The 14,200-nt window shown below is 42.5% G+C and overlaps 2 protein-coding genes across 3 annotated transcripts; both read right to left on the bottom strand.

The window, feature by feature from the left end:
• Positions 1–2,830: 2,830 nt before the first annotated feature.
• On the bottom strand, positions 2,831–6,760 carry pex11b (peroxisomal biogenesis factor 11 beta). The gene is made up of 4 exons (XM_027030588.3): positions 6,366–6,760; positions 5,996–6,111; positions 5,305–5,506; positions 2,831–5,188 (listed from the first exon to the last, which is right to left on the bottom strand). Exons 1-4 carry the CDS (start codon positions 6,419–6,421, stop codon positions 4,759–4,761), a joined length of 804 nt encoding a protein of 267 aa, XP_026886389.2. The 5' UTR covers positions 6,422–6,760; the 3' UTR covers positions 2,831–4,758.
• A 151-nt stretch (positions 6,761–6,911) lies between these two features.
• rit1 (Ras-like without CAAX 1) lies at positions 6,912–14,020 on the bottom strand. 2 transcript variants are annotated; one of them, XM_027030586.3, is made up of 6 exons: positions 13,863–14,020; positions 11,927–12,016; positions 10,936–10,992; positions 10,221–10,294; positions 8,564–8,755; positions 6,912–8,291 (listed from the first exon to the last, which is right to left on the bottom strand). In XM_027030586.3, the coding sequence occupies exons 2-6, from the start codon at positions 12,006–12,008 to the stop codon at positions 8,061–8,063; spliced, it is 636 nt and encodes a 211-aa protein (XP_026886387.1). In that variant the 5' UTR covers positions 12,009–12,016; positions 13,863–14,020; the 3' UTR covers positions 6,912–8,060. The 2 variants fall into 2 exon arrangements, with proteins under 2 accessions (XP_026886387.1, XP_081561006.1); XM_081704880.1 differs by lacking the exon at positions 11,927–12,016 and having other exon boundaries at positions 13,863–14,004.
• Between the last annotated feature and the right edge of the window lie 180 nt (positions 14,021–14,200).

Below are 14,200 nucleotides of genomic sequence, written 5' to 3'. Positions count from 1 at the left end.
GAGTTTAGAGGCGGATCAGTATGCTAGTGGCGTTTGCCCATACACGTGCAATCAAAGTAGAGATTAAGACATTTGTTTCACTTGGGGAACAAATACCATGTTTGTATTATTGGAATTTTGGGGTTATAAGTTGGTAAAGCCAGCGATAAATAAATTTGATCAAATCTGTTTCCAGAGCTAATTCTGCTGTCTGCAGTAAGAGCAGCTCAGCTGAAGAAACGGAAGAGATTTCCACCATGAGTCAGGGCCTGTTGTATAAACGCAACACAGACAATCAATTACTGACCATTTCACAGCATATAGGGGAATGTGGCTTTGTTACATAAACTTTAGCCTAAGGCAAAACATGTGAAAACAAGGAATTCAAGCATCACCAATCAGTCTCTCTCTCTCATTCACTCCCTCCTCAATCACGCTCTCACAAACTCACTCAGTCACTCACTCCTCACCCACGCTCACTCACTCACTCACTCCTCACTCCCTCATTTCTGAGTGTTGCACAGCATAAAAGAACATCACAAACATTCAGTAATGAGGAAAATATTAAGAAAATGAGGCATTCTATCCTGATTATCATCTAATTCATGAAGAGAAGAAGATGGAAAAAGAGTGAAGCAGAGAGGGAGGAAGAGAAGGAGGGAGAGATGGAAGGAAGAAAATAGATTACATCAAGTACAGTTTCATGCAACCACTATTTTAAATCCACATGGAATGAAATGGATGGATAGAAAGAGAGAGAGAGGCTAGAGACAGAGACACAGAGAGAGAGAGAGAGAGAGAGAGAGAGAGAGAGAGAGAGAGAGAGAGAGAGAAATGGAACAAGGTGTGTGAGGGAAAGAGTCTCAAAGACGAATGAAGTTAGAGTGCTGATAAAGGTTAAACATGCATTGGTCCCTCGGGGGTTAATAAGGACTCCTACATATTCACAAGTGAATATGTAAACAAAGTCTGAGTCACATGGCAAATGTCGGAAGATAGCAGGCCATAAGTGGAGAGCAGCTGACTCACAGAGGCATCCACAAACAAGCTTTCACACAAGACGGCACGGCCCTAACGAACCATGTGAAAATGCAATAGCCGCTCCCATTTTGACTTCATTTGCACATTGTATTCAAAATTAAACTGAGGTTTGAAATGTCAGCTTTAATTTGATGGTTCTTACGCCTACATTGGAATAGGAATGACTGTGCTTTTACCACAAACACACAATCCAAGATCTATAAACGGAACCCGCCAATACAGCTTTCCACAACAGACAAAATGCTGGTTTCTGTTTCATAAGAGTGCCTGAAAAACCTTTTGAGATCTGGGACATCTTGCAAATATTTACCTGTACCAGAGTGACAGATGTACGGACTTGTGGGAAATAAGATACCCTGCTCACCAGTTAAATTGCAGAGACACAGCCCTGTGACACGTCCCGATAACTGGATCATGTGTCTTTACTGATGCTGTGACTGCTGGGAGCAGCGATCCAATGAATTCTGAAGCGTACAGAAGCATCTCACGCAAAAGCTCAGAAATGTGTGAGAAATTCCTTACACCTCACTCTGGGACATTAACCCCCAAGACATACTGGATCAACTAAGAAGGTTTTCAGAGCAAGACAATGTCAAAATCCCCCCTAACCTGAACCCCACTAAGCAATCCCAACAGACTTAACGGGGGGAAAAAACCCTGGAACAAGCAGGACAAGACCACATCATCAAGTAAAGAGCCAAAATCTAAAGATGTTTATGGGTTGATACATTAGGCAGTCACTGCTTTGGCAACTAAACAGTTCCCATGCAAATATAGAAGTAGGTACCCCTGAAGGAATGGTGATATTCTGCATTTTAATTTCATAGTCATCGTTTAATCACAAAATTTAATCCAGAACATTGGCAGTGATAAACAAATATATATATTTAACATGTGGGTATTATATTTATAAAATGAAAATGTATTCATTGTCCCAAAGGTGGGAAGCTTGATAAGTTTACATCAGGTAACAGGAAGGACAAATCTGAATTTGAAGCTTCTAATCCTTAAAACAGTACAGCCAAACAGCATTTGACTAATCACTAAATCTTCTGAAAAAAAGAGTTACATATTTGAAACCTTACTTGGGTTGGTTACTGTTTTGCTTTTCCAAGAATTGCTTGGGCACCATCTAGTGGATACATCCATGGATTTCAGGAACTTTTCAGGAACCTCTTCCAGCCACTTCCATCAGGTATTTAAGGAAAATACAGGACTCTTCACTTCACATTTTTAACTCCACTTCCACAAAACCAAAATTACAAAACCAAACTTTGACACACATAACACAGTGTGTTGTATTGCTTCTATTTTCTCTATTTGAGTTGTATTGGTTCTTTGTTTTACACCTTAGTTGCACCAAATACATATAAGATCCTTGGTTTTATTCTACTCTGTTCATTGATGATATCTGTTGTCCATATCACAAATGTTATTTTTTTCTATTAATTCTGTTTTGCCAGTTTATTTTGCAGCATTTTTAATATATTGTCACTCATGCTGAACAACAAAACAAACTCTTCACTGCACTCACACTAGTGTTCAAGAACAAACAAACAAACTATATTGCGTCCTAAAGCAGAACATTTTTATGGATATGAAATGACACATACAGGACAGATTAAATGAGCCCACGCCATTTTTATTTGAAAAAGCAAAACCCTTCCATTAGCTTTTGCCATAAAGCACTGGGTTATAGACTCCTCTGTGGTTTCTAGAATGCACTATGGGTGACCAACCAAACACCACACATGCAGTGAATTCCCCTCGCATGAACTGATCAGCAATAACTGAGAAAGACAAAGATATGGCAGGTTTCTACATATCAAGTTCCCCTTTATTTTAAAAATCAGGGTTAGGGTTATTTTACAATTACAGCAATCGTGGCAATGATTAGCATAAACATTCAGGAAAGATTAGTTACTCTCTGCATGAAGGATCTCTTCTTTCTGCAAATTCAGACAGTAGTCTTTCAGCTCTGAGCTGAGCTCATGCTGAATGGCTAAAATGGTAAAGATAAACTGTCTGACAAAAGCAGGTGTCTTTAAATGCACACTGAAATGAAAGTCAGTCGTTTCAGCACAGCCTCGTAATAAGTTCAGTATAAAACAATTTAAAGTGTCTTGCCGTTCGTTGTTAAAGGAGCAATGTGTCATTTTTTCCCCAATAATTATTCACCTTATGAAACAACATTATACTAACACCTAGTGACCTGGATGTGTCTCAAATTCCACACTAAATCTATTTTAAATATGGCTGCCACTATGTGGGGGATCTGCTCCATTATCTTATTTGAGGACTATACAGCAGTTTGATTCTTCATCTAATATGAGCTATATTTCACAGAAACCAAAAAAAATAAAATAAAAATACAGATGCTCCTCAGATTATGATGGATTATTTTACGATATTTCAACTTTAAAATTCGGTTTCTGCTGAACGTATCAATATTTCCCTGCGGAAGTGAGATGCCATACGATACCGTCACATATGCTATTGATATTCAACACTATTATAAAACAGGCTTTATGTTAATGCTTTTGCTCAAGTAATAGTGTGTTTTATCCAAGTTTAAGGTAGGCCATGATATACAAGTCTAGCGTATTATAAAACTCTTCGTTTTGCGATACAATTGCCTTACAGTTGGTTTACCTGAATGTAACCCCACTGTAATCTGAGGAGAGTCTGTAATCACTTTCATAAATATTTGCTACTCTTTGGTGGTAATGACTTATTGCTCCTTTAAGATTCTGTATGTGACTTCTGATAAGTGTGTTAATTCATAAAACAATGTGAAATTAACTCGTAATCCAAAAATTCCTGCAGTAGATTAGATGGACTAGATTAGCTCACACATGATGACCTGTCACTAAAGCATATTTTACCCTACCACTTCCCAAAAATACAAGATTAAACCGTAATGTCTAGAATAGCCTTTATAGCGATTAAACACACCTGAACAAAGCGACAAGGTGGACTAAACAAATGCAGCCAATCATTCATCAATTTAAATTTTTAGATGAATTATTTTATTTTAAAAATTACATAAAGTCATTAAAATTCCAAAGCAAATCATGGTTTAATTTGATGACGAATAAATAACTGTTTCCTGCATCAGCACAGTATACCTGCACTCCTGCAGTCTGTTTTGTCACCTGACAGTAAAGTTCATTCACATTCAAATATCATGGTTTCTCTTCCATTTTATCTGAAAAGCATTCGAAATGTCTTTAGTACTGTTAGGTTTGTCATACTGTATTCCTCCTGGTTTACAGAAGCACTGCTGTGGGAGGGTTTCAGCTATGACACTGCTAAACTCAGATGAGATTCATGACATTTTAATCCAAACAATTAGTCTGACTAGGATTTAGGGGACTTTTTTCTACAAGGTTGTGTTTTTTTCTGGCTGAATGTAGCATAGAGTTTGGACTATATTGATAAGGAACGAGAAGGACACCCTCAGCTAAACACTGTGTGACATGGCGCAGCTACTGAGGATGATGCAAAAGGCATCTGGGATACATCACACACACACACACACACACACACACACACACACACACACACACACACACCCCTTCTGCCCTGCCACCCCCCAGCCAATTCCATTCACTACCTCAGTTCTCATTGGCAGACCGGTCTGGGTGTTCTATCATGCTCCTTGTTGCCATGACCTCTGAGTGGCCAACAGCAGCTTGTTTCATAGCCGCTGGCCAGCAGGGGGCTACAGCAGATGGCTCATGGTTTGAGCTTGAGCCAAGGGTAGAGGATGGTGAGGATGGAGAGGATAGAGGAACTGAGGCCACAGGCCCCTACGAAGCCTGGCCCCGTGGAGCACAGCCCCAGCCTGTCCAGGGGGATGAACACATCACAAAGGTTCTTCAGCAGGTCCAGAAGCAGAGGCGGGTTGTAGCGGAGCACGGTCACCAGCAGGTGTAGCTGTCGCCGCAGCCGGACCATCCGCAAGGGGAGCGCAGGGAATGGAACCAGGTCCGGCGGGGAGGATGGGGAGTCAGAGGAAGAGTAGCTGTTGTCCAGGCCTGGAGAGAGGGCTGATGGGCTGGACAGGGAGCCTTTTGCTAGAGAGTTACGAGACTCTCTCTCCATCAGCAGCCGGATCTCATACGCATCCCGGGTGAGGTTAAGGATGAGTGCGAAAAGGTAATATCTGCAGGAGAAGAAAACAGAAAGGTGTATGAAAGAATGAGAGAGAGAGAGAGAGAGAGAGAGAGAGAGAGAGAGAGAGAGAGAGACTGAGCGACTATTTAAGAGGACAAGACTCACCTGAAAGATCGCTGGCTCCATTTGTTCTGGTCAATATGAGGCAGGAGGCCAGTTTTCCCCACCCACAGCACGTTGTCACAGGCGAAGTACAAAGCTCGGTTTAAATGGGCCACAGTGATGCAGAGTCTCAGCACGCAGTCGGACAGGTGCACAGCCCGCTTAGCTGCTTCCAGTGACTCTGCAGAATTCCCCAACCGCATCACTGATGGAGAGAGACCCACATCACTGACTCAAGAGAAAACCGCATCACTGACTCAAGTGAGAGCCGTTACACACACAAAACGTTAATTACAGACAATAAAACATTATTACAGATTTTTTTTTTTTAAATGACACTGGAGCACATTTAAAGACAAAAAGCTCAATTATTTACACAAAGCACAATTACAGACATTACAGAACTGTTACACACAAATCTTATGGGCCGATTTAACAAAATATTAGCTACATTAAAAACGTTAAGGCAACAAACAGAAGAACTACTGCAACTACTAAGATGCAGATAAATGCTCGTTCCAGTAGCCTAGTGTTGCAAAGTCACAACACAAGGACGCTGAATTAATCCTAAAATTCCACTTCACAGCACCACGTGTGCGCATATGTGCGAATGAAAGCTTTTGCGGTCACACGTGAGGGCCGAGGAGAGGCTGACGCAATAAACGCGCGCGACAAAGGCCGCGCGTGAACTCACGCTTCCTGGCGAGGCTCACGTGAGCTTCCAGCTGCTGGACTGTAGTCAGCAGCTCGGCGCGCGCGCCCCCCTTCCGCAGCGCGTGTCCGAGCAGCACGCACGCGTATTGTGCGGCCCTGTCCAAAAACAAACAAAACACATCACAGGTCCCGCGATGTAAACATCTTGGACACCCCCGCGTGTGAAAACGTTGTCGTAATCTGTCTAGGGATGCAACATGGTCCACAATAAACAAAAACAATTACATGTGACCTGAACATTAATATCGTAAACGTTTCTAGTTATCATATTTCTGTTAGCCTATAAGCTCTCTAGTTTTGTCATGAACTGCTCTGTACTAAAGCACGGCTAAAGGACATGTGCGTCTTACCTGAAAACTCGCTCTTTGGCTTGACTTTGCGCGCTGAATCGCACCCACGACTCCATCGGACAACAGCTCCGTACTAGCTGCTGGTTTCAATGAAAGCTAAGTTGCTAACTCCTTAGCCAGCTACTGGTGACTCAAAGGCGGCCTACAAAACGAGCCAGCCCAGCTGACTACCAAAGTTTGTGCTTTTATATATGCAAGGGCTTGAAGATACGAGACGTGCAATACCCTTCCTGTGCCCTTAGATCTATTTTGACGGTAAAGCATCTGTACATTTCCTCTTAGCTAGCTCCGACCGTAGTCTGCCTCCGACCTCCAGTAGATGGCAAATGAAGAGGGACAAAATTGATGGGCATGTCCGTACCGTTTTAGATCCGCTTTGCGTTATCATGATGCTTTTTTAACTAGTGGCAGTGACATTTAATTGACGATGAGGTAAACATAAACGCAATGCATTTATCCTATGGAACAAATCCAAACTTCACTGAGCCATCAGAGGGCGTCAGCATATTTACAAAAAGCTGTCTGTCTTTAAAAAAGAGAGATACGTCAGAAAACGTCTATAATTTTATTCAAGAATCTCTGATGAAAATAAATTAAGGAACATAGTATCCAGGATCACACATTTTAGGGAAAAAAAATCTCACACCTAAAAAGTCTGGCACTTGCACTATGCAGCAATAACCAGGTATACCATTCAGATTTTGTGTGTAGCAATTGCACAACATAGGTAAGACTAAAAACTATGTAGAAGTCACATTCATATGCCACCTTGGAGAAGTACGTTTCCTTTTGTCTGTTTACTAAAATACTACAGTAACTGTTAGTAAATACAACTCTACTCTACTGGGAGATCCAGCGCTGCCAAAGTTCACCACCGTTTGTTTTTCTGCAAACTTCTCTTAGATAGCTCAAGTCCCGACACAACATCTGGCTGCACTGCATACAGACTGCGGTCCATAGATGCAAAGCAAATTTAATCCAGGCAGGAGCTTTGCACAACAACAAAAAAACAACCAACCAACCAACCAAAACTAAGGATGAAACATTACACAGTCCATTATTGTATCAGCTAAGAAAACTACTGCATCTCTGTTGTAAATTTAGCTTTCCACCCATTAAGCAGACTAGATTTTGCCTAAGTCTTCTCCCTCCATTTCTTTCTTCCTCATTTCACATACCGCATCCTGTCTTTCGGTTCTTTTATCTAAAGAGCCACCCTTCCATGAAGCTGATGTGATCTCTATTCTATTGCTAGTCTTCGTGTCAATGTCACCCACACACTTCTGCAACCTTCTTATTTCATCCCACTTACAGAAAACTCAGGAGATCTGCAGTATCTCAAAGTCGACCTCAAAAATGCCGCCCATACATTTAAAAAACAACATTACTGTCAAGTTTAATACTTTTTTCACTAAATATTACAGTATAATAAGTCAGCCTACATATTGTATGAAGATAACAGTTAAGTAGCCTATTTATGTAAGTGTGTGCCCTGCACATAAAAGTCTAGTCTCTAAATAATATAATGAAATTATCTGGAGTGCTTAAATCAAATATAATCAAAACTGCTGTCTGTGTCAACATATCACAAGCTACCCTGTGAAGGACGTCATAAAGGGGGGGTCGGGGGTGCAGACGAACAACCCAACAACAGTACGTTCTTGCACCTCCTCTTGGAGGACCATCAGGCCCCCTTCAGCTCTCCGAGTGCTGCTTTCTGAGGAACAGCGCTGTCAGGCGGCGCCACAAGGAGTGGCCATGGCGGCTCTTCCTCTCGGTGCCCTGCCCCAGCTCGGCCTCCCGCTGGCGGATCTGGCGCACAAGCGCGGCGAACACCTCATCAATGTAGTAACGGAGCGCTGCTGACGTTTCGAAAAACGGGCACTGGAACTCTCGCGCCAGTTCTTTTCCCTCCTCCACTGACACCTGGCAGACAGGAGGACGCATTTTAGGAATTTAGGGCAAAAAGATAAACTGGGGATACATGACAATGCATTTTTGAACATGTGGGTGCACATAGGACATCTGAATAAAAATTTATTTTTTAAATTCCTATCATCTGCTTGAACCTTAACAGAAGGCAAGCAACAGAACACCAATATAAGAACAAGAGATCAATAGGACAGTAGAGAATCATAATCCTGAGGCTGTGCTGAGCATGACTTTGGAGGACCATGGTATCCTGTCATGTCTCTCACCTGTCTGAGGTGCACCAGGTCTGACTTGTTTCCGACAAGCACCACGGGTGTGTCGGCAGTGCGGCGGACGCGTTGGATCAGCTGTTTGAAGTGTCGCGCCTCCTGGAAGCTGCGGCGGTCCGTGATGGAGTATGAGATGATGAAACCCTCCCCTGCCCGCATGTACTGGTCCCGCATGGCAGTGAACTCTGCCTGCACACACCAGCAGCCATGCTTGTTAACCACACACACACACCTCGTCTGATGGGTGCTGCGCACAGAAAACTGGCACCTGACAGCATTAAGACATCTGAGTCTGTTACTTGAGCATAAGGTAAGTAATAATTATAATTTGATAAAAAGTAGTATGTTAAGGCTATGATACTGGATACTGCATAGAGACATTATGTCAAAATAACTCTCTTAGAAAGGATTAAAATGAATTCATACTTGAATATTTATTAATATTAATTAATAATTTATTAATAGTTAATTGCTATTCATTCATATGAATATTAATGTTAAGTACCCTCTGGGTTCCTCAGCTTGCCTCTGCAGCCAACTGTTGTTTTTAATCTCTTTTCCACATTCACTGAGGTTATGTAAAGCACAAACCCCTAAAGAATAGCTCTAAAAGACCTTCTCTAAAGTCTGGACCAGAGAGGCAACGTTGAGGTCTCATGACACATGACATACTTCCTGAAGTGTGCATTGAGTAAAAGGAATTCAGATATGTGGTGTAAGGCAGTGCTAGTGTATTGAAGGAACTTGAACCTGGGGCACAGGGTAGGTGGTGCTTGGTCAACTGGCTCAGTAAATCACTAACAACTTTGGCAGGATTTGGCCTTGCAGGCAGTTTGTACTTTAGCATGAATTCTTCTTATTGCACTCTGCATGTTAGTAAATTTTGTGAAGAACTGATGCTACAGCTTTAAATCCTGTTATCATCACTAATGTGCCGGTGCAGTTTTTTCAGTTTTCAGTACAGGTAAGCTAAATATTTAACGATTAGGTTTAAAAGAAGGCAGGGAAAAGACAAGGTCATATTATCCAGAACTCCGATGCCTCACCAACAACTGCACCGTCCCAGGCTGCGTGGGGCACATGTGGTCCACTAATGCATGCTGAAGTGAATCAGAAAAGCATCTGGTTCTGCTTGTTCTGAGGCACACAGCCAGAGCGGAATTAATGCCCGTGTGTACCTCAGAAATGATGTCTGATTCCCCACTATACGCATGTACTCAGACATGTCTGAGGTAGAAGGACCATCAAGCCTGATGTTTGTGTACATGTGCACACATGCACATGGGCAACAGCAGCACAAAGTTTCTACAAGACCCACAGCAAATGGAGCTGGAGTATTTTAAGGTGCAGAATCACCATTTCTCGACCCAGCCCTTATCAAAATGGGTGCTTCCCATCACAACACATGTTCACTTACGGCTTTTGGTGAAAAAATGCACCCTCATCCTCGGATTCAGTCTTTTTTTAAAATATCTAACATTTAAGTCAATGTCCACGAGTGTCCTCGCCACATGGACATAACGACACCGAAGGCTGGGTCGAAAGACAGCAACCTTGTCCTTTCTGTTGATGTTAAGCACTTCTGCTGTTTATGTAGTATATCAGACAGTCTGTGACATCACTTCCCCAGCACTTGCGTTCCTCTCCTGCTTACCTGTCCTGCTGTGTCCAAGATGTCCAGATTCGCTGGCTTATCGTCTATGCGGATCTGCGTCTTATACGCATCCTCTGAGATCAAGGAAGACACAGTGGGACATAGTGAGGCAGATAATGGCATGGAGAGGCATTACAGCCTCATGTGGTGGTGTGGCAGCTTGTGGACCAGACATGTTTTAGACCTTTGAACTCTCGGATTAGACGCGTCAAACTCCAACCCCTGTAGGTCTACAGTTGGGTTGTACCACAGAAACAGTTGCCATGTTGTAATTATATTGATGCACATAGCGAATACAATGTGCTATGCTACATGTTAATACACAGTGGGGAAGCCCTGATGTGGCATGGTTAAACACTGGCCTGCATAATTTTCCTAAAATGATTTGTTTGTTAAATCATGTGAATGCCCCGATTTATCAAAACACCTTTAGACCATTAATCTGGAACAAATGAGATTAGTCAGTTTTTCTTCTCACACAAGAAAAACAAAATGTTCATGCAGTGCTCATCTACATACCATTATTGCAACATTAATTAATTAAAACAATATATTGTGCATCACTAGTTTGTACTTCAGTGTTTAGTGTTTTTCCTGTTTTAAAGTATCACATTCTACACAACAACTGTTAGAGATGAGAAAGGCATGAGTAAATTCAGACTGCAGTCTACACAAAATGAAGGAGGTCAACGAGTTTATGTTTTTATTCTCCCACCTATGGTAGGGTCGTGGTCTTCAGGGAACCGGTGACTGATAAACTGCATGATAATGGCTGGAAAATAAAAAAGAAAGAAAGAAAGAGAGTGAGTTGAGATTTCATGATAAACAATCAGTTATGATATACAAGCACACGACATTCAAAACACACATTAGAATTACAGAAAGGAAGAAAAAAATGTAACTAAAAAATCACCAAAATGAGAGAGAAAATGAGAGATATATATGAATAGAGTGAAAGGAACAGACTTCTTATATAATTCAAGCATTGCAACACTCAAGATGAGGATTAATGTTCCATCTTTTTCTCTGTAAATATCAATTCTTCTCTAAATCTACACATGCACGCATGCCCAAATGCTGCAAACAGGCACTGGTAGCTCAGTGGTTAAGATACTCAACTAGCAATTGAAAGGTTGCCACTTCAAGTCCCACGACTGTAAGTTGCCACTGTTGGGCCCCTGAACAAGACCTTTAACCCTCAATTGCTCAAGTTGTATTCAGTCTGGAATGTAAGCTGTTTTAATAACTTTTTAACTTCATCTAAATAAATAAGTAAATAAATAAATATAAATGCTAAAATGCACTAATCACGCCCTTTGTTCTGTTTCTATGGAGACTGTCAGGGTCCTGCAAAACCAAAATGAATGTCACCTTAAAGCCTCAAATGCAGTGCACAAGCATTTACACATCATCACCAGGTGAAATGTGTTCATCTCCATGGCAACACACGGAGAGACGAGATGGTTGCTAGGTGGCTCCCTAACAAAAAAATTGAGCATAAACCTATGATTGCTGAAGCAAAGAGCCACCACGCCTGTGTGTGTGCGCGCGTGCTCACCATATGGTGAAACAAACCAGGTGAACTACAACAACAATCAAAACAACTGAGGTTGCAGAAAATGCAGAGGTTCGAACATGGTAAAAATGTCCTTGAGATGATGAGCAGAGGAAATGAAGGGCACACGGGAGGGACACGTGCTACTCACCGCTCTTGCCGACTCCTCCCTCTCCCAGCATCACTAGCTTATATTCGCGGGAAAGACCGCCAGTGACCCGCGAGGACTCCATCCAAACAACTATAACGCACAGACACACCCCATGAAACGTACGTTACCTCTTAGTCTCATGCGTTCATCTTATGACTCATGACAATTTTAACAGAACTCCCAACGCAGATGAAGATTAAACAGTATCCAGGGTCATTCGAGCTCCAGGCGTATCTGCCTGCCATCATGACAAGACCACGAAAACCCGCCACACAGTCCCAAATGGTTAAGTCACGGGGTATTAGCGTATGTTTTTACATGGGTCATTGTAATTTCTACAGAACTGTACTGAATGGATTTTAGTATAGATATTACCTATGCATTGTGTGCTATATTTTCTAATTAGTGACATGCAGTTGGTTTTTTAGCATTCAGCAACTTATCTGCATGTGCTGCACTGACGGTTTTATTAATTTTAAGTTGATCGCCATGGCCAATATGGCGAAACTAAGTGACACCAGAAAAGTGCAACTATAAGTGTAGTGTAACTATGCGCACACAAACTGGGGGCACTTTCCACTGTAATATTTTCTCATGTGTCTTTTTATAGCAGACACCACGATATGTGCAGTTGACACCAGTGGCGAAGCTGGGTGCCAAGAGCAGTGGAGGAAGTGAGTCATTAAACGGAGCTCTTCATGTGACAATGCGCCCCGAGCACTGGGCGTCCGCAGCCCAGACCGCAGCCCCGCGAGGACCCACCTGGCCCTGTGATAAGTGACGCATAAAGATAAAGTATTTTGTTCTTAGCCGCAACTGAAACAAAGATGAAGCAGGTAGAGTCTCCAAGAGTGCACCAGAGAGTTTAGCGCAGTGTTGGATCAAACACACGAAATGCGTCGGGGACGTGTTGTTACGTAATGAAGCCGTCACATTCATTTCTCCTCACCTGCGCCCCAGCAAGTCTCACCATGCCAGTTCAGTCAGCAGCTTGCCTCCTCGCCGCTTACTGGTCAGGCCTGTGCGTTTGCAGGTGCGACTCCGCTCTCCCAAAACTAAGGTCCAAAAAACGAGCGTGTAACAGCGCGACGATCCCTGAGCACGAATGCGGAGGGAGCCCGGAGGTTACTTCCACGTTAAAATGCCAAAAGTTGGGCCTTTAGTTTTAGTTCCCGGACTTTGGAGTAGTTTAGGCCGCGTTCATTAGAAGGTCGCGCCTGGTCCACACAGTTTGGGTCAGAACAGACCGCCACGTTATAGGCTACATGGCTCAAATAGTGAAACCTGCCCGTCTGCTCTAATATGTCCAGTTATAACCGTTATAACCAAGAAACTGGTTATTGTGCACGTTCTGAATAACTTAAATTGAGACTAAAATGTTTCCCGAAACTTAAGATTAAGTTAAATCTGGAGAAAAAAAAGTATACGGAAGAATAGTCTGAGTAGGCTGGACATATGCTTTGTCGAGAATGCACAATCCTAGCACCGAGAGCAGAGCTGAAACGGCCTCGAGTGTTTGGAAAATTCAACAAACCGCACGTCTCATCAAAATATGAAATTATTTTATGACTCGAAGTTACTCGTTAAGGTGGTTGTCCTAACTGCAGCTGTGAACAGCCAACGAGCAGCGTTTTGGTCAAACAAAGTAGGACCAGCCGATGGAAAAAAAAGTGAAGAGTTTCAGCACACGCCGACTTTATCACAGCAAAGCTCTAGTTTAAACCACGATTAGAAACGTAATATATCGTCTTGGTTTACCAAGTCAAAGGAATAGAATAAAACTCGCTCGGGGTGCGTCAAGAAATGAGTTTACAAAATAAATAAATAAATAAAAATAACTTTAAAAAAAACACTCGTGCTACCCAGTGAGTCAGATATAATCTGCTGCCAGTGCTGAACGCTGCATTAGAAGCAAACTGAACATTACGCTGCTCACCTTTGTCACAGTACCTCGGTCTTCATTGTTACTTTTAAGTCATTTCATCATTTTGTGTAACGAAAAAGGATGGTGGCAATCAGCTCTCTCCGCTGTAAACACACATAACCCCATGGACGTCGAGACGCCACGCTGTCGGGTCCTAAAGCCCGCGGCTGGCTGTCCCGAGTTCAGGGCCGGGCCTTGACCGTGTTTAGGCAACCGTAGCTCGACGCTGCTGTATTTTAACTGTTAAAAAGTTCTGTAACGTTAAGGTTTTTGAAGCATCGGTTAGAAAAACAGTTCATCCGGCTACGTGTGTGAATAAAGTTTAGCAGGACATACTTGTAGGCATGAAA

This window comes from Electrophorus electricus, chromosome 2, assembly GCF_041902795.1.
Source record: "Electrophorus electricus isolate QZ-2024a chromosome 2, ASM4190279v1, whole genome shotgun sequence".
NCBI classification, from domain to species: Eukaryota; Metazoa; Chordata; class Actinopteri; order Gymnotiformes; family Gymnotidae; genus Electrophorus; species Electrophorus electricus.
The sequence above is the reverse complement of the archived record's forward strand: the minus strand, read 5'-3'. Positions and strand labels throughout refer to the sequence as shown.